This window comes from Oncorhynchus gorbuscha, linkage group LG24 (assembly GCF_021184085.1).
Source record: "Oncorhynchus gorbuscha isolate QuinsamMale2020 ecotype Even-year linkage group LG24, OgorEven_v1.0, whole genome shotgun sequence".
Classification (NCBI taxonomy): domain Eukaryota; kingdom Metazoa; phylum Chordata; class Actinopteri; order Salmoniformes; family Salmonidae; genus Oncorhynchus; species Oncorhynchus gorbuscha.
Genome location: NC_060196.1, coordinates 27897427 through 27918315, shown reverse-complemented (window position 1 = coordinate 27918315; position 20889 = coordinate 27897427). Strand labels below are relative to the sequence as shown.

Sequence of the window (20889 nt, the reverse complement as noted above, 5' to 3'; positions counted from 1 at the left end):
GCGGCCTTAGAGTTACATTAGAAGTGCCCATCCAAAAAAGCTCAAGGTCATTGGCCACAGATAAAATTGTCAAATCTCGTTATATCTACCGTAGCTTTGAGTGGACTGATCATGTCAACATACTTTCAAAATCTTAGCTAGCAGTCATCATCATGAATCACATTGACAATCTACTGGAAAATCCTTTTCAATCCTTGTCATATGAAGAGAAATTATAGATAAAACGTATCGGTGCTCATCTGCAATTGGACATAAATATTACACAAGTTGGACATCGCAATTTCAACAATGAGTGATTTGGAAGGAATCAGTGGCTAACTGCAAGCATAGCAAAGCAATCACTAGCCTGCTATTCAGTGGAGTGGGTGTGTGGTCTATGTCTGGGTTTAAGGGTCTCTTTTCCAAGATTAAAAGGATAAACATTCATGCTGTCAATCCAGCAAGACTTCTGCCACATTCAAAACAACTGGAAACTCAGAACTGGGAAATCTCAGACTTCAGTGAGTTCAAAAATAACTCAAAAAGTGAGTTTAAAAAAACTAGCTCCAACTGGAAAAATATGTTTTGAATGGTCATCAAACTTAAAATTCCAAGTCGGGAACCCAGGTCTCTTTCTAGAGCTCCAATTGGAAGATCACTGGAGGTCAGGATTCAACCTTGTTTTTTCCCCAGAGTTCCCAGTTGTCTCAAAAGCACCATAAATCCAGAGAATACCAGACTTTGATGACAAAGTTGGATGAGGAATGCTGTGCCACCTTCCTTGGTCCCTTTCCCCCTCATAACTTAGCCTACTGTTCTGACTTGGTGGTGCACATATAGCCTATAGCCTGTTTTAGATAAATGTAATCATTGAATATTGTAAGAGCTTTCATTGTCTGCTTATATGCCCTCTTTATGTATCCTACAGTTCTGACTTGGTGTACAGGGAGAATACTGTAAGAACGGACTCTGTTTTGAATTCTGTAGCTGTACATTTCAAAAGTACATAACAAGTAGTTAAATTGACTACGTCCGTATTAGCTCGCTCATCAATGTCTTAATCAAAATTACAGATTGCCTCTTATCCACTCGTCGTCCCCTTATGCCATAGTTTGCACATCTTAATTGTCAGAAGAAACCACATTTATTTAAGCAAGTCAGCCATATCAGCTATGTTTTTTTAAGAGGCTGAATGAACTGTTTCGCTGCCAGACAAGGCTCTGCTGATAGCCAGGTGTAAGCAGTGGTAAGGATTCACTCCATGGTGCTGAAAAGAAAGCTTTGCTGTTGGGACAGCTTTATATAGGCCCATACAGTTTGCGGGCACTGTTTGTCACCATTATAGTGCTATTAATGTATCGTTTAGTGTTGTGTAGTAGCTTTGCTGGCAATGCATCTAAAAACAAAATTGGGAGTTTGCCCCACCAAGATTTACATGCTAAAATCGCTACATCTAGGTGTGTTATTAATGGTATATCCTCCTTTCATATTTAGGAAGTTCTGTTTCAATCCGTGGTACATTCATGTGGTTTCTCATAGGCAGAAATAAGCCAAAACTGAATGACATCAACATACCATACTAAGCTCTGCCCAATCGTATGATTTGACCCAATAAAGCTTATTTGAAGTGAAACAATGTTCCCATATAGAGATTTCTCATGATGTCTATGATAAATGGGGATATCTTTAAGAACTGAAACACATGGTTTGTAAACAGCAAAAATAAGCTCTAGTAATTATCCTTGAAGAAATTAAAATGAGTCTGCAAAATGTTTTTACACTGTAAAAAGGTTTCTGATAATCAACATTTGATAATGATTGTACAAGTGTGATTTTAAGCAATGGACGAAAACTTGCCAATGAAGAGCAAAAAAAAGCTGAATATTTAAATAAAGTGCACAAGTGCTCATTCATAAATTCACTCGATAGTGGGACAAACAAATACAATCACAAAACGTCCTTCCATGTATATTGTGTCTTTATAGGTCTTTGTGAGTGAGTAGCACACACTTTCAATCTCTCTCTCTCTCTCACACACACACACACACACACACACACACACACACACACACACACACACACACACACACACACACACACACACACACACACACACACACACACACACACACACACACACACACACACACACACACACACACACACACACACACACACACACACACACACACACCATTCGAGTGGGTCAGACAGCTAGCATGTCAGAAAGCCAGTGTTTGTCAGTGTCTGTAAGGCAGGCAGTCAGTCATTCAAGTGGAACTGTCTGCTGGTTCAGTACTTGTCCATCTTCCACGGCATCGGATCTCATTAACCCCTCATTTCTTCTTCTCTGTGCAGCTGAGATTTAAGTGCAGATCGCATCTAAAAGTCATGTCTCTGTACAAACTACTGTAAACTCCACCAGTGTATTAGGTACGTATTATGCTTGTAGGCCTATACACCCATACAAAACGCAGTTCATGCAGACTCATGGACACAGCAAATAATTCAATTTCAAGATCATTCAATTATAAATAGAAACAAATTGGAAATCAAGCCTACAAAGTCCAGTACAAATGCCACACTCACGCATCCCTAAAAACATCCCCTTTCCAGAGTACAAACCCTATTCCCCACAAACCTTCACTCATTGGTGTGCTTGGTGACATTTCACCTCGTTTCCTTTTCTTTTCTTTTTTTGCAGTATTTCTTGTGGCAAATGTGTACGTCTTGTTTTAAAAAAAAGTTTGCTTAAGTAGCCAAGGCATTTTTGCACCAAGAAGTAAACAAAAATTGTTGTATTAAATCTCAGAGAGGTAGAACCCTGCCAATTCTCTGCAAGGAGATCGACATGTTGATAGAAAGACAGACACGTGTAGATAGGTGTTGTCTGCAGGTCAGATGTTTTGTAAACAAAAAAAGCAGCAAAAAAAATGACTGAAACGCTCAATCAATCAATGGAGAAAAGCTAAAACTAAAACAATTTGGATTTGTGCAATCTTAGAGAGCTCTCAAAGACAGTCGGACTCTTAAACATAGAGGATGACGTTATCCGGGGGACAGTGCAGGCTGTCGGAGGTGACAAGGGGTCTGCAGGTGGCCTGGGGTTGAGAGGGCCGGCAGCTTTTGAGATGAGGCGAATCACAGTCGTCTGACGTCAGCTCGGCGATGTCGTCTGATTGGGTATCGGACATCTCCAGGTCGCTGCGGATGCTCTCGGGCTGGGCCAAAGTGACATCGCGAAGCCCCTCCCTGAGCGACGCCCCTGGAGACAGGCCTAGTGCTGAGCCAAACAGAGCCCCGCCCCTTCTGGAGCTGCAGTCCTGAGGCTCCTCCCCCCCTGAGCCAGGGCATGCTGCCATAGCAGCAGGGGGCGTGTTTAGGTCTTCCTCACTGGTCAAGCAAAGGTGGCTGGGTTTAGTCTCGATGTCCACCTGGATCTCCAGGTTATTACAGTCCCTAGGAGAACAAAGACGTTTAGATTCACTAGTCACCATATCATCTGCTGTATCCAGTGTCACCTTGCCTACCATTATAAGTTAACTCAAAGCTGGTTTTAAAACGTCTGTCGGGAATTAAATCAACGGCAAAAATAAATATTTCTGAACCACAAAGTGCTGCCTGCATACCACACGGACTAAAGACAAGTCAGACTCAAGGAAGATTCAAGAAAATTGAGGAGTTGCATCAGAGACAACAACAACGTCAGACCGACAGAAACAGATTGAGACTAGATGGCAAATCAAGGAGGGGGAGCAGATTTTCTCAAAATCGTGTGTGTGTGTATGTAAGAGAGAGGGAGATTGTGACACTCACCTGTCAGGTAGTGTGTAGGAGGAGATAATGGAGCCAGCCATGCCCCGGGTGCTGGCACAGTCACTACCCGCTCCCAGACTACCTGTCTCTCTCTGGGCACCATCTTTCCCCAGCTCCCCTCCCTGGAGCTCCAACCTGGAACAACACAAAACATGCCCGTCTGGTGTTCAACCTTCCCAAGTTCTCTCACGTCACCCCGCTCCTCCGTTCTCTCCACTGGCTTCCAGTTGAAGCTCGCATCCGCTACAAGACCATGGTGCTTGCCTACGGAGCTGTGAGGGGAACGGCACCTCAGTACCTCCAGGCTCTGATCAGGCCCTACACCCAAACAAGGGCACTGCGTTCATCCACCTCTGGCCTGCTCGCCTCCCTACCACTGAGGAAGTACAGCTCCCGCTCAGCCCAGTCAAAACTGTTCGCTGCTCTGGCCCCCCAATGGTGGAACAAACTCCCTCACGACGCCAGGACAGCGGAGTCAATCACCACCTTCCGGAGACACCTGAAACCCCACCTCTTTAAGGAATACCTAGGATAGGATAAGTAATCCCTCTCACCCCCCCCCTTTAAGATTTAGATGCACTATTGTAAAGTGACTGTTCCACTGGATGTCATAAGGTGAATGCACCAATTTGTAAGTCGCTCTAGATAAGAGCGTCTGCTAAATGACTTAAATGTAAATGTAAATGTAATGTAAATGTAATTACAGTGTTCAACATATGTCACATTACATTTACTCAGCAAAAACATTTACCGCAGAGGTTATAAGAGCAGTCCTCATCCAACCAAGATACATAACCTTCAAAAGGGACAACAACAACTGCAAACTGTTAAACTGTTTGTTTAAGTCTTACTTGGCCCCTATTTATACTGTCTCCCTGTTTACAATACCCATTCCCCTCCATAAGACGTACAGAACAGGTTCTCTTCCCTGCTGGGCCCCCTCCATACCTGTTGTATTTGCCAGTCCTGGCTCCAAGGGCGCCCCCGGCCAAAGTGTTAAAGTGGGGGGTGTCCCCCAGGACCCCAGGGGCCACAGAGAGACCATCGCTGGGGGAGGTGGTGCTGAGGCCGCTGGCTGCCCCCTCCAGGCTGCTCTCACCCAGACTGGGGGACTTGAGGGCCCGCCAAGCATCAGCCACTGGGGGACAATTATTTGATATTTTTATTTGATGCATTATCAAAGATGTTTATCAATTCGATTCCATTCAATATTTCTTATCTCAATTCATTTGCAGTTTAATTACGTTTGTCACATAAAATTGAGAGATACAGTTGAAGTCGGAAGTTTACATACAACTTAGCCAAAAACAAGTCAGTTTTTCAGAATTCCTGACATTTAATCCTAGTAGAAATTCCCTGATTTAGGTCAGTTAGGATCACCACTTTATTTTAAGAATGTGAAATGTCAGAATAATTGTAGAGAATTATTTATTTCAGCTTTTATTTCTTTCATCACATTCCCAATGGGTCAGAAGTTTACGTATTAGTTTCTGGTAGCATTGCCTATAAATTGTTTAACTTGGGTCAAACTTTTGGGTAGCCTTCCCCAAGCTTCCCACAATAAGTTGGGTGAATTTTGGCCCATTCCTCCTGACAGAGCTGGTGTAACTGAGTCAGGTTTGTAGGCCTCCTTGTTCGCACATGCTTTTTAAGGTCTGCCCACAAATGTTCTATGGGATTGAGGTCAGGGCTTTGTGATGTCCACTCCAATACCTTGACCTTAAGCCATTTTGCCACAACTTTGGAAGTATGCTTGGGGTCATTGTCCATTTGGAAGAACCATTTGCGACCAAACTTTAACTTCCTGACTGATGTCTTGAGATGTTGCTGCAATATATCCACATAATTTTCCATCCTCATGTTGCCATCTATTTTGTGAAGCGTACCAATCCCTCCTGCAGCAAAGCACCCCCACAACATGATACTGCCACCCCAGTGCTTCACGGTTGGGATGGTGTTCTTCGGCTTGCAAGCCTCCCCCTTTTTCCTCCAAACATAACAAAGGTCATTATGGCCAAATAATTATATTTTTGTTTCATCAGACCAGGGGACATTTCTCCAAAAAGTATGATCTTTGTACCCATGTGCAGTTGCAAACCGTAGTCTGGCTTTTTAATGGCGGTTTTGGAGCAGTGGCTTCTTCCTTGCTGAGGGGCCTTTCAGGTTATGTCAATATAGGACATGTTTTACTGTGGATATAGATACATTTGTACCTGTTTGCTCCAGCATCTTCACGAGGTCCTTTGCTGTTGTTCTGGGATTGATTTGCACTTTTTGCACCAAAGCACGTTTATTTTTAGGAGACAGAACGCGTCTCCTTCCTGAGCGGTATAACGGCTACGTGATCCCATGGTGTTTATACTCGCGTACACTTGTTTGTACAGATGAACGTGGTACTTCCAGGCGTTTGGAAATTGCTCCCAAGGATGAACCAGACTTGTGGAGGTCTACAATATTTATTCTGAGGTCTCGGCTGATTTCTTTTGATTTTCCTATGATGTCAAGAAAAGAGGCACTGAGTTTGAAGCTAGTCCTTGAAATACATCCACAGGTACACCTCCAATTGACTCAAAGCCTATCAGAAGCTTCTAAAGCCATGACATCATTTTCTGGAATTTTCCAAGCTGTTTAAAGGCACAGTCAACTTAGTGTATGTAGACTTCTGACCCACTGGAATTATGATGCAGAGAATTATAAGTGAAACAATCTGTCTCTAAACAATTGTTGGAAAAATTACTTGTGTCATGCACAAAGTAGATGTCCTAACCGACTTGCCAAAACTATAGTTTGTTCACAAGACATTTGTGGAGTGGTTGAAAAATGAGTTTTAATGACTCCAACCTAAGTGTATGTAAACTTTCGACTTCAACTGTACATGTAGGTAAGAGTTGTTGTTGTATTTTACAGTATTAAGTCTATTAAAGCAAAAATGATAGCTATTGAAGTATTGCTCACCTGTGATAGGGCCATCGTCCTCGTCAAAGTCGATCCGCATGCCTCGCCCCTTTCCTCGGCTGACGCCACAGCCTCCTCCGCGGCACAGAGAGATGGGCACAACTCCATAGACATATGCCAACATGATGGGCACACCAATACCCACGCTGACGGCTGCAATCACAGGAGCTGTGACGATTGACAGGGCCACTCCCCCTGTGATGGCCAGGTTCCTCCTGTGGCGATTGGTCTTCATCCCGTCATAATGGGCGTGAATCTATCACAAAAAAAGAAAAGATAGATATTAGTGAAGTTCTACAGTAAATACACATCCTGGACTTTCACAACGGTCTAACAGTGTAGCCTGGTCCCAGATCTGTGTGTGCTGTTTTGCACAATGAGTTGGCAAAAAAGGGCTGTTGCAGATAAAATGTCTGTACTGTGATTCAGATACAATTATATTATAAAGCACTTGGGAGAAGTAGGTCATGTGTCGTGTAAGGGGATTTCTTTCTTTTTTTCACAGACTTACAGTGCCTTCGAAAAGTATTCAGACCCCTTGACTTTTTACACATTTTGTTACGTTACAGACTTGTTCTAAAATGGATTAAATATTTTTTAAATCCTCAGCAATCTAAACACAATACCCCATAATGACAAAGCGAAAACAGGTTTAGACATTTTTGCTAATAAAAAAAAATAAAAAACTGAAATAGCTTATTTACATAAGTATTCAGACCCTTTGCTATGAGACTCAAAAATGAGCTCAGATGCATCCGGTTTCCATTGATCATCCTTCAGATGTTTCTACAACTTGATTGGAGCCCACCTGTGGTAAATTCAATTGATTGGACATGATTTGGAAAGGCACACACCTGTCTATATAAGGTCTCACAGTTGACAGTGCATGTCAGAGCAAAAACCAAGCCATGAGGTCGAAGGAATTGTCCGTAGAGCTCCAAGAGAGGATTGTGTCGAGGCACAGATCTGGGGAAGGGTACCAAAAAATTTCTGGTAGCACTGAAGTTCCCCAATAACAGTGGCCACCATCATTCTTATATGAAAGAAGATTGGAATCACCAAGACTCTTCCTAGAGCTGGCCGGCCGGCCAAACTGAGCAATTAGGGAAGAAGGGCCTTGTTCAGGGAGGTGACCAAGAACCCAATGGTCACTCTGACAGAGCTCTAGAGTTCCTCTGTGGAGATGGGAGATCCTTCCAGAAGGACATCTCTGCAGCACTCCACCAATCAGGCCTTTATGGTAGAGTGGCCAGACGGAAGCCACTCCTCAGTAAAAGGCACATGACAGCCAGCTTGGAGTTTTCCAAAAGGCATCTAAAGACTCTCAGACCATGAGAAACAAGATTCTCTGGCCTGAATGCCAAGCGTCACGTCTCGAGGAAACCTGGCACCATCCCTATGGTGATGCATGGTGATGGCAGCATCATGCTGTGAGGATGTTTTTTAGCGGCAGAGACTGGGAGACTAGTCAGGATCGAGGGAAAGATGAACGGAGCAAAGTACAGAGAGATCCTTGATGAAAATCTGCTCCAGCATGCTTAGGACCTCAGACTTGGGCGAAGGATCCCTTCCAACAGGACAACGACCCTAAGCACACAGCCAAGACAACACAGGAGTGTCTTCAGGACAAGTCTCTGAATGTCGTGGAGTGGCCCAGCCAGAGCCTGGACTTGAACAACTCTGGAGAGATCTGAAAAAAGCTGTGCAGCATCGCTCCCCATCCAACCTGACAGTGCTTGAGAGGATCTGCAGAGAAAAGTTTGAGAAACTCCTCAAATACAGGTGTGTCAAGCTTGTAGTGTCATACCCAAGAAGACTCTAGACTGTAATCGCTGCCAAAGGTGTTTCAGCAAAGTATCGAGTAAGGGGTCTGAATATATGTAAATGTGATGTGTCTGTTATTTTATTTTATAAATTAGCAAAAATGTCTAAAAACCTGTTTTTGCTTTGTCATTATGGGATATTGTGAGTAGATTGATGAGGGGAAAAAACGATTCAATCGATTTTAGAATAATGCTGTTGAGAGTGGATGGTAGGGAGTTGGCTTAGTACAACGGGTAATAGTCTGAAAGGTATTTCTACAGCTGTTAAGGCTTAGGGGCCTGGAACAATAAAGTGTGTGTTGGAGGGCTATAGTACATCATTCAAATGAGTTTAAATTCAAACTCGCAGTTATATTGTATTTCCACAAGGGTGCGCTAAAGAGATATCCTTCAAATAAGGTAATTCTGCAATTCTATCATGACACAATTATGTTGTTTCCGGAGAACAGTTGTAGCACCATACTGAAACTAACAAAAATAGTTTCTATGGTTTGAAAGCTCATCTATTTCAGGAATTGTATTTCTCAATTACTGGAATATAAAGTAGGAAATGAAAGTAACACCATGAAATGAAACATCATATTGACACCAACTACATTTTTAAGAACAGCACTGGCACATTTAATTTCTACAATGGATTGGTTTTCTGTTAAACTTCATGAAAAGTAAATACTTTCATGATCTTCCTTTTAATGTATATGCACTCACAGTAAGCCACTCTAAATAACAGAATCTGCTAAATGACTTAGTGTAGTCCTACATGTAAGGGGGGGGGTTCAGTAAGGGGTTGCCCACCTTGCGTCCCACATAGACGGGGAGGCCAATGACCATGGCAGGCACAGCGATACCAGCGATGAGGGTGATGCCCACTGGGGCTCCGATCAGTGTGCCCAGCTGCCACAGAATCTTCTTCTTACGGGTCCATGGCTTCTTTCCCCAGAACGTACATCCTGATGGACTGAGAGAAAGAAGAGAGAGAGAGAGATGGGAGGGTGGGATATAGAGGTAGAGAAAAAGTGAGAAAAAAGAGAAACGATGGAATGGGGAGAAAATACAGAGAGAGCGAGAGAGAGATTGTGAAAGAGAAAGAAAAAGGAGGAATGAAGAGAAAACATTTAGAAAGAAAGGGGGAGAATTATGTGAAGAGTAAAGGCAGAGGGGTAGACAGAAGAGTGATTAGTTCTGGGCCCAAGTTCAGGAAAGGGAAAGAGGGATACCTAGTCAGTTATACAACTGAATGCCTTCAACTGAAATGTGTCTTCCGCATTTAACCCAACCCCTCTTAATCAGAGCTGCCTTAATCAACATCCACGTCTTCAGTGCCCGGGGAGAAGATACACCACAGCAACAGAGGAGTGGAGGTGAGGCTGTGTCATTATGAATTCAGAGCCCTCTGCTAAACATCACACAGCAGTGAGACATGCATCACTGCCTGTTATCCACCGTTACAGGATGCTCATGTGATGTCAGGAAAATCTGTGGAAATGTTCATTCATTTTACTGTATGAATATATACTGAACAAAAATATAAAAGCAACATGTAAAGTGTTGGTCCCATGTTTCATGAGCTGAAATTTTTTTTTAATGAATTTTCTCACACGCACAAAAAAATGTATTTCTCTTGAATTTTGTGCACAAATTTGTTTACATCCCTGTTAGGTAACATTTCTCCTTTGCCAAGATAATCCATCCACCTGACAGGTGTGGCATATCAAGAAGCTGATTAAACAGCATGATCATTACACAGGTGCACCTTATGCTGTAGACAATAAAAGGCCACTCTAAAATGTGCAGTTTTGTCACACAACACAATGCCACAGATCTCAAGTTTTGAGGGAGTGTGCAAATGGCATGCTGACTGCAGGAATGTCCACCAGAGCTGTTGACAGAGAACTGTATCTTAATTTCTCTATCATAAGCCGCTTCCAACGTCATTTTAGAGAACTTGGCAGTACGTCCAACTGCAGACCACATGTAACCACGCCAGCCCAGGACCTCCAGCTTATTCACCTGTGGGATCGTCTGAGACCATCCACCCGAACAGCTAATGAAACTGAGGAGTATTTATGTCTGTAATAAAGCCCTTTTGTGGGGAAAAAGTCATTTTGATTGGCTGGGCCTGGCTCCCCAGTGGGATAATACAGTGGGATAATGCACCAAATATCAATTTCAACAATTTTACTGAGTTACAGTTCATATAAGGAAATCAGTCAATTGAAATAAATACATTTGTCCCTAATCTATGGATTTCACATGACTGGGCAGGGGCACAGTTTATTTATTTCAATTGACTGATTTCCTTATATGAACTGTAACTCAGTAAAATTGTTGAAATGTATATATTTTTTATCCTTCTTATCAAAACAATAAGACTTTTAACTCCATTATGTTTGTGTCAGTATTTAGTTTGACCTTAATTCCATAAAATGTGTAGGTATTTATTTTTGTAAATAATTTCTGGAGGATTTTTTTTTTTAAAGCACCAGTCCAGCTCCAGTAATAACAGTCATGCTTTAAAATTGGGTGGATGTCATGTAGGCCTAAACCTAATGTAGCAGGAGTAAAAGAAGGGAGTTCCGGAGTTCCCACATCCGCTTTTCAACAGAAAATGAAGCTCGATTGAACTTGCTGTATCCCTAAAAACCGTATGCATCCGGCTGTTGGCAACTCCACTAAGGGTGGGTAGGCCTACACGTATTTTTGGCCACATGGAAAGTAGTCTACTACTACGTTACATACTGTGTTGACGTGAACTGCCGTAGGCTTGAGAGTTACCTGAGGTAGTGCAGGTCAGAGATCTCCTTCATGCAGAGCCAGCAGAACTCACAACCACACACTGCACAGGTCATGTGGTTACAGCTGCCGTCGTTCATCTTGATTATGTAGGCGCCACATCGTGGGCAGGGCTTGATGTCATCAGCTAGAGACGAGAGAGAGAGTGGGTAGGTTAATTAGTGGGAGGAGGATTCAGGACAATGTTGATCTGAGGTCAGTTTTCATGGTTTCCCGTTAGGATTTGGAGAGGGTAAACTCATTCTAGATCTGTGCCTAAAAAGGGACTTCCACTTTTACCAGAGACAGAGGAGAATTGGTTTGGAGACATTGACTGCCAACAGCTAGTATAAGAGACAGGCTGAGACAGATAAGAGGTTGTGGTGAGGGCTAATTTATACGGACTTTTTGTTCTGTCCTTTGGAACCTGAGAGGTCTGAAAATTGCTTTATGAGAAGAGGGCGACGAATACAGAGACATAAAAATAACAACATTATGAAGAGTCATCAAAGTACTTACCAGGCCCGTGCTCCTGCATGTAGCTGGGTGAGTGGTTGCTATGCGGGTGCAGGAAGAATGCCCTTTGCTGGCGGGCCGAGTCACAGGTCTGGTTGGGGTGCCACGCCTGCTTGCAGTGGTAACAGAACTCAGCCAAGCAGCCCTCTCTACGACACACCAGCCTGGGGCAGCTGGCACAGCCCGAAGCGATCACTGCAAACCTGGCAGAGGGAGAAAGAGGGAGATGTTTGATTTTCAGGAAAACCTTTATAGGCACAATTCGGCTAATGCGAAATCAATTGCAAAGGGAAAACTACATCACTGCACTGAAAGAGAGCGAGAGGGAACACAGCAGCCTTGGAGGAAGTGGCTAAGGTCAAATGTAAATACACGGTAGCTGGACAAATGGTTACATTTACTGAGCCGTGGAGAGAGAGTATGTTAGAACAAAGGGTAAGAGTTAAGGAAAAAGAGAGGAAGGAGAAATAGGCCAGAGGTGATTTCAGGCTGTCTCTAGAGTAACCTAAATAAAGGGCATGAGGGGAAAACGACCAAGAGCTAAACGTCATAGCACATTATCAGAATTGCATCGACACAACCTGATCTCAGAGCATTTCGTATTATTCTGTATGTAAATCCGAGACACTCCATTTGTGTGACATGTTACGGTATGTATTATTTTCTGGATGTCCGTCACCCATTTCGTATGATATGTTTACGAATTACAATTCTTATTACATATGTTACGAATTTGCAAATCGTACAATATATCATGAATTTGCAAATCGTACAATATATCATGAATTTGCAAATCGTACAATATATCATGAATTTGCAAAGCGTAGTACATGTTACGAATTTGCTAAACATATGATATGTTAAGAATTCTAGCTAGGTGGCTAATGTTAGCTAGCTGGCAGACTGAGCAAAACTGAATTTAATTAGAAAGTTACTCTCTTTCTCATCAGAAAACAATGCTAAAAATGACATACGACCCTTCACACAACTATTGCTTTGAATGTAGGTACTGGTATTCAAGCTGAGCACTCAATCTTATTGACCACCGCTCTCTTAAAGGCCTCCAGCATTCCATTACACAGGCAAACCAGATGTCAAATACCGAAACTGTTGAATCCCTACTCTGTCTCTTTCAAAACCTCAAACTAGGGGAAATGTTTCCAGCACTATGGGTTTTCCCCTTTAACACAGTTTCGAGCAGCCCCTATAATCCAGTTTGAGCTGGTTTCTCTCCCAATGACTGTTTGTTTATTCAAACTGGCAACATGTCTTCAAGCCTAAACTCAATGACTTGTTGCAACAGAGCAAAGACACAAGTTACCAAGGCAGGCTTTTCCCTGTCGGGAACATTCCATGTTAACGCTGTATTTGAGTCGTCAGTTGTGCTGCGGTGGAGCACGATAATGACAGACATCAAGGCTTTGACCGGTAGCAATCTGAGGAGTACAATGCTTACAAGCTGCACCTTTCGGAAGCAAAGGCACTCGGACAGCCACATCTAGTGTCCAAGATTTCATTGCTGTAAATGGTGTGAAACTGCTTTGGTTTTCCAACATTACAAATGTAATACAGATGCAAAAGTGAGACAGACAGAAACACAAACACACTGTCTGTGACTCTGTACACACACACACACTCAGTCCTGTGAGTGTGTAATGATCACTTCAATTATAGAAATCCCAACCTCTCTGTTGCCCCTGGTAACACTGGCTACCTCTATGCCACATCACTAGTCACCATAGCAACTGACAGCCTGCGGAGCGAGCGGTGGACCGCTCACTGATCTGATTGGTTGTCTCTCACTGTCAATCAGGTAGAGTGAGGTCTGATTGGGGAATGGAAAGGGAACTGACCGATGAGACGATAGGACAATGAAGCTCAAGAGTGAAAGGAGCCGTTCACAAAAATAATTGATTGAGTCTGAGTATGTCTTTGTATATGTGTGTATGTGTGTGATCATTCAAGTGAGAAAGAGATAAGGAGTCTGGGGTTTTTGTGACTGTGAAAAACAGATTTTAAACAAAGTGAAAGACAAAGAAAGAAAGAAAGAAAGAAAGAAAGAAAGAAAGAAAGAAAGAAAGAAAGAAAGAAAGAAAGAAAGAAAGAAAGAAAGAAAGAAAGAAAGAAAGAAAGAAAGAAAGAAAGAAAGAAAGAAAGAAAGAAAGAGAGCAATTGAGACAAATATATCCCAGAGACTCTATTGCCAGAGACAATCCAGGCCAATTTACAATAACCAAGGCCACATATTCCTTACATGACAATGTAGTTCGTACTAGAGGTCGACTGATTAATCGGAATGGCCGATTAATTAGGGCCGATGTCAAGTTTTCATAATAAATCGGTACCGATTTGCCGATTTTTATTTTTTATATATATATATTTTTTTACACCTTTATTTAACTAGGCAAGTCAGTTAAGAACACATTCTTATTTTAAATGATGGCCTAGGAACGGTGGGTTAACTGCCTTGTTCAGGGGCAGAACGACAGATTTTTACCTTGTCAGCTCGGGGATTCGTTTTTGCAACCTTCCGGTTACTAGTCCAACGCTCTAACCACCTGCCTTACATTGCACTCCACGAGGAGCCTGTGCGGCAGGCTGACTACCTGTTACGCGAGGGCAGCAAGAAGCCAAGGTAAGTTGCTAGCTAGCATTAAACATATCTTATAAAAAACAATCAATCTTAACATAATCACTAGTTAACTTCACATGGTTGATGATATTACTAGTTTATCTAGCGTGTCCTGCGTTGCATATAATTGATGCGGTGCCTGTTAATTTCTCATCGAATCACAGCCTACTTCGACAAACGGGTGATGATTTAACAAGCGCATTTGCGAAAAAAGCACTGTCGTTGCACCAATGTATCTAACCATAAACATCAATGCCTTTCTTTAAAAATCAATACACAAGTATATATTTTTAAACCTGCAAGTTAATATAGCCTGCTAACATGAATTTCTTATAACTAGGAAAATTGTCACTTCTCTTGCGTTCCGTGCAAGGAGTCAGGGTAGATGCAGCAGTTTGGGCCGCCTGGCTCATTGTGAACTGTGTGAAGTCCATTTATTCCGAACAAAGGCCGCGATTATTTTGCCAGAATTGTACATAATTATGACATACATTGTGCAATGTAACAGCAATATTTAGACTTAGGGATTCCACCCGTTAGATAAAATGCGGTTATTCTTTCAGTGAAAGTATAACCGTTTTGTTTTCGAAATTATAGTTTCTGGATTCTAACCATATTAATGACCAAAGGCTTGTATTTCTGTGTGTTATTTTGTTATAATTAAGTCTATGATTTTATATTTGATAGAGCAGTCTGACTGAGCAATGGTGGGCAGCAGCAGGCTCGTAAGCATTCATTCAAACAGCACTTTCGTGCAGTTGCCAGCAGCTCTTCGCAATTCTTCAAGAATTGCGCTGTGTATTTATTTATTTATTATTTTTACCTTTATTTAACTAGGCAAGTCAGTTAAGAACAATGACGGCCTAGGAACAGTGGGTTAACTGCCTGTTCAGGGGCAGAACGACAGATTTGTACCTTGTCAGCTCGGGGATTTGAACTTGCAGCCTTCCGGTTACTAGCCCAACGCTCTAACCACTAGGCTACCCTGCCGCCCCTTATGACTTCAAGCCTATCAACTTCCGAGACGAGGCTGGCGTAACCGATGTGAAATGGCTAGCTAGTTAGCGGGGTGCACGCTAATAGCTTTTCAAACGTCACTCGCTCTGAGACTTGGAGTGGTTTTTCCCCTTGCTCTGCATGGGTAACGCTGCTTCGAGGGTGGCTGTTGTCGTTGTGTTCCTGGTTCGAGCCCAGGTAGGAGCGAGGAGAGGTACGGAAGCTATATTGTTACACTGGCAATACTAAAGTGCCTATAAGAACATCCAATAGTCAAAGGTATATGAAATACAAATGGTATAAGGGAAATAGTCCTATAATTCCTATAATAACTACAACCTAAAACTTCTTACCTGGGAATATTGAAGACTCATGTTAAAAGGAACCACCAGCTTCATATGTTCTCATGTTCTGAGCAAGGAACTGAAACGTTAGCTTTCTTACGTGGCACATATTGCACTTTTACTTTCTTCTCCAACACTTTGTTTTTGCATTATTTACACTAAATTGAACATGTTTCATTATTTATTTGAGGCTAAATTGATATTATTGATGTATTATATTAAGTTAAAATAAGTGTTCATTCAGTATTGTTGTAATTGTCATTATTACAAATAAATAAAAATACATGTTTAAAAAATGGCCGATTAATCGGTAAGGGCCTTTTTTGGTCCTCCAATAATCGATATCGGTATTGAAAAATCATAATCGGTCAACCTCTAATTAGTACCATTATGTGTGTATGGAATCTGCACTCTTCACACACACACCCCACACACACACACACACACACACACACAATGTACTGCTTTGGAAACCTCCACTCTCGGTGGCCCAAACCACACTAGACCTTTCCATGGTAGGACTGTAGGGAGGGAATGGTAGTGTATTGAGTCACTCTGGTTTCATTAGAATGTAGGTCATCTATAGTCCAGCCCGCTGTCGAGGTCCTTCCCCTCTGTCTGACAGGATTCACACTATCAAACAGACATGTTTCCTTCGAATATAAACATCATAGAGATTCTGTGCTTTCCCTCCCACAAACACAAACACACACATGCGTGTGGCACACATACACAAACATGCTCATACCAGCTCATCAGAAATTTCCCCATATCACATTAAACGATCAGCCTCTGAGCATTGTCATTCCCCTTGTAACCACATAATAGCCTGACATTCTAACCCACTTAGAGAATTCTAGGCTATAAAACTTTCCTTTCACCCTCATAGTGCCAACTGTCACCTCTGCCAGAGCCAATAAAGCTTGTTATAATACTCTAGGTCATTCCAGTTTACGACAATCAGCCTCAAACTTATGATATCATTGACAGAACAATGCTTTCAAAGCATGAATCTGCTATGAAAAAAAAGGTTATGGTTAGTGTTAATGGTAGGGGTTAGGTAAAGGTAAGGTTTAAGTTCGGGTTAGGGGTTGAAATCCTATTTGTGGTCAGAAAGAGCTTGAAGGTTCTTCCACCCCTTCCTGCATGGCTAGGCTATAGAGCTAGGCTTACGGTTCAGGTTTACACCCAGGTTCAGATTAAGGTTAAGGCCAGGAAACAATGAGAGTTGATTCTTACCCGCAGTCGGGCGCGGGACACCAGCGGCAGTCCGGGTCGGAGGCCAGGCAGCGTCGCAGCAGGAACTCCTCATACTTCTCCAGCAGGGCTGCGTCGCCCAAGATGTCCGCCACCTGATGAGGCGCCAGGCGCTCCGAGCACTCGGGGCAGCTGAGATGGACGCGGCTCTCCGTGATCTCGATGCGCAGATACTGGCGCAGGCAGCACAGGCAGGAGCGGTGGCTGCAGCCCAGCAGCTCGGGGAGCTGTTCGGGGGGCTGGGGCACCAGGCACAGGGGGCACTCCAGGAAGTCTGCTGGAGGAGAGGAGCTGGAGGTGGCGGAGCTGGAGGACTGGGGGGGACCCAGGGAGGTCCGGCTGGAAGAGAGGGGCTCTGCTGGGGTGGAGGTGTGAGCGGTGGCTGGGCCCTGGGGAAGGTCCGTGGCGGTGTTGGTAGGGGCTGGGTCGGGTGTGGAAGGGACTACAGGGGGAACAAGGGGGGCAAGTTGCTGTTGTTGATGCTGTTGGTTGTGGAGCTGGGATAAAGGGGTGGCTGCCCCTGCTTTGGCGCTCCGGGAACCCCGTTTGCTGTGGAAGAGGCTGTGGAAGGAGATGCGTCCTTGGCGTTTTCTCGGTGCCCGGCATTTGGGGTTGGGAATGCCGCTCACCGAGGAGTGGGGGGATTCCGAGTCCTTTTCCGATCCCATTTTCCCAGAAAGTGACACACGGTAGCGTCTTTCCTTTTCCGCTCTTATTAGTCTTATATCACCGTGAGGAAGCTTGCCTCACACACACGAACACAAACACACTCACACACGGGAGTACTTGTGCTCGGGTGAAACCAGAACGGAATGTCACTGATACCCAGTTGTAAACCCTTTTTCCTCTTCCTCTTAAACCCACAAATGGAACGATAGGTGAGAAGACAAAAGAGAAAGAGAAAGACACAAATAGCCAAAATTCCCCTTCCCTCCCGCTGGCTTTCACACCTCTCACACTCAGTTGCTCCAAATCAAGAATGTGAGAAAAGTCACAGGTGTGCTTTCGTCCAAACCAACATAGGGGTCCAAAATTACAGTAAACTGTTACTGTAAACCACAAAGAGGAGAATGAATACAACAGGAAACGTCACTGTCACTCCTTAGTAAATGGTTCTCAATTCAAACGAGGAGGAAAAAAACATTGAGGAACGTTATAAAAATGTATAGAACAACTTCTTGGGGGTTATTCAAAATGTCTTAAATCCTTCTTGGTGGTTGCTCCAGTCCAATTTTCTTCTGTAGTCCTTTTTCTCTCTTTTCTTCTCCTCTTCTCTTCTGTGTCTCTCACTCTCTCAATCAACCGTCTGTGAGGAGGAAGAAGAGAACAGGAAGTTAGCTGAGCAGAGAGCACAGGGAGCATGCTCAGTATGACACACCTCTCCCCTCCTTCCTCATTCTCTCTCTCGCTGTTATTACTTCACAATTAACTCTTGGCGTAGATAGTCAGGAAGAATAAATCCATTACACTATGCACACACATGGCATAATCACTGATATGCTCACTGACTCACACTCATAAGATACAGCCATTTGGAAAGCGAAATACTTTCTTTCTTTTTTTTAACTTACTAATGATGATGACGTAATGTGTTTTGAAGAGGAAGCAAACTTATTCATCCGTCCATTTAGCTCCTATATTATTTATCCTCTCATTCCTTCTCTTTCTCTCATCCGCTCTTCTCCTTTGTCTCTCTCCGTCAATATGAAACCCTCTCTCTCTCACACTCACACACACACACACGTCGCAAGCTGCTCTCCACTTCACACTGCGCTTCTACTGCGGTTGCCATGACGATGCGCACTAGGAGCCGAGCAAACAGCGACCCACTCAGTGACTGTGGCACTTATGTATGCACTGACACACACACACAACACACACACAAGTAACACATGTACTCTTGTCATTTACTCTCTCTCTCTCTCTCTCTCTCTCTCTCTCTCTCTCTCTCTCTCTCTCTCTCTCTCTCTCTCTCTCTCTCTCTCTCTCTCTCTCTCTCTCTCTCTCTCTCTCTCTCTCTCTCTCTCTCTCTCTCTCTCTCTCTCTCTCTCTCTCTCTCTCTCTCTCTCTCTCTCTCTCTCTCTCTCTCTCTCTCTCTCTCTCTCTCTCTCTCTCTCTCTCTATGCATATATATAATGCAGACACTCTCTCTATGCATAAATATAGCAGATTAACACTGTGTATTGTCACAGTGTTATATAGCACTGATTAATGTATGTGTGTATTGTCACAGTGTTATAGGTGTGTGTGTGTGTGTGTGTGTGTGTGTGTGTGTGTGTGTGTGTGTGTGTGTGTGTGTGTGTGTGTGTGTGTGTGTGTGTGTGTGTGTGTGTGTGTGTGTGTGTGTGTGTGTGTGTGTGTGTGTGTGTGTGTGTGCCGAAAGTAATGTTATGCTAAGATAAGAGAAAAGGGCAAGAGAGAATCAGAGGGAGGGTTATGAGGATTGACATTCAGAATCTGTGCCCCTCTCTTTAAGGTAGCCTATATATAATAATAATAATAATAATATATGCCATTTAGCAGACGCTTTTATCCAAAGCGACTTACAGTCATGTGTGCATACATTCTATATATACCCACCTTCTAAGCACACACACACACTGAGTCATAACAGCGTCATTACTGTGTTCTGGCCTGTTTTCCTCCTCCTAAAGTATGCCTGTTCTATGACAAGGTCTATGACAAGGCCAATCTGATTATGATTCCAGTAGTAGCCTTTGAGTGCAGGAGGCTGATAGACAGACACAGACAGAGGATCAACCAGTATGAGTCATAAAACATCAGACTTCAGCCCTTGTTGACAGACAGGTATATGGGAAAGGGCTGGGCTAACATAGATACTGCATGTAGCTAGCCATGATTGATTGAAATACTATTGGGTCAGTGACTGACAGATAGCAGCACCAATCGATAAGAGACCTTGGCTGAAAGAACTGGATGTTGTCTGTTTGCTTGCTCTCTTGCCTTGCACAGCCCTTAATAACAGCCAATAGCCACAGTTAAGACAGGTTGACCGGTAGTGATAGCGTTAGACAAAGGCTACAGGCTATCACAACAGGTTGTGTTGAAAGAAGAACATTGAACCATATTGATGAAACTGTAGTAGATTTCCACCACGTTACAGATGTACGTACACGTACACGTACACACGTACACACGTACACACACACACACACACACACACACACACACACACACACACACACACACACACACACACACACACACACACACACACACACACACACACACACACACACACACACACACACACACACACGCGATGAGGTGGAAATAAACATTCTATGTTATCCCAGCAGCAGTGCAGTAACCATGGTGCCTCTTCCCTCCCTGATCTGCTTGGCTGGCGGGTGAAGTGAAAGGGCCACTGTTGAATCATGGATAGCTGCGGAGTATAAAAATAATGGCAATTTATATACACTATATCTACAAAACACCCCTTCAAATTAGTGGATTCGGCTATTTCGTTCACAGTATAAAATTGAGCACACAGCTGTGAAATCTCCATAGACAAACAAGTCAGTTCATCATATTTCTGCTCTGCTATAACTGCCCAGGTCAACTGTAAGTGCTGTTGTTGTGAAATGGAGCAACAACGGATCTGCCGCGAAGTGGTAGGCCACACAAGCTCGCAGAACGGGACCGCCGAAGGCTGAAGCATGTAAAAATGGTCTGTCCTCGGTTGCAACACTCACTACCGAGTTCCAAACTGCCTTTGGAAGCAACGTCAGCACAATAACTGTTCGTCGGGAGCTTCGTGAAATGGGTTCCATGGCCA

The 20889-nt window shown here is 43.4% G+C and overlaps 1 protein-coding gene across 2 annotated transcripts in view; it reads right to left on the bottom strand.

Annotated features, from left to right (window-relative positions):
- Positions 1 to 1748: 1748 nt before the first annotated feature.
- The window catches only part of LOC124012530 (E3 ubiquitin-protein ligase RNF19B-like), a 31337-nt gene continuing 12196 nt past the window's right edge, over positions 1749 to 20889 (bottom strand). The window contains exons 1-9 of one of the 2 annotated variants that reach the window (XM_046326262.1): positions 18662 to 18912; positions 17073 to 18396; positions 11865 to 12064; positions 11349 to 11493; positions 9369 to 9531; positions 6751 to 7006; positions 4744 to 4933; positions 3796 to 3930; positions 1749 to 3438 (exon numbers count right to left, since the gene is read on the bottom strand). In XM_046326262.1, coding sequence (XP_046182218.1) covers positions 3009 to 3438; positions 3796 to 3930; positions 4744 to 4933; positions 6751 to 7006; positions 9369 to 9531; positions 11349 to 11493; positions 11865 to 12064; positions 17073 to 17758 — 2205 coding nt within the window. In that variant the 5' untranslated portion in view covers positions 17759 to 18396; positions 18662 to 18912 and the 3' untranslated portion in view covers positions 1749 to 3008. Of the gene's footprint in view, positions 3439 to 3795; positions 3931 to 4743; positions 4934 to 6750; positions 7007 to 9368; positions 9532 to 11348; positions 11494 to 11864; positions 12065 to 17072; positions 18397 to 18661; positions 18913 to 20889 lie in introns of those variants that run through there. The other variant, XM_046326261.1, reaches the window with a different exon arrangement.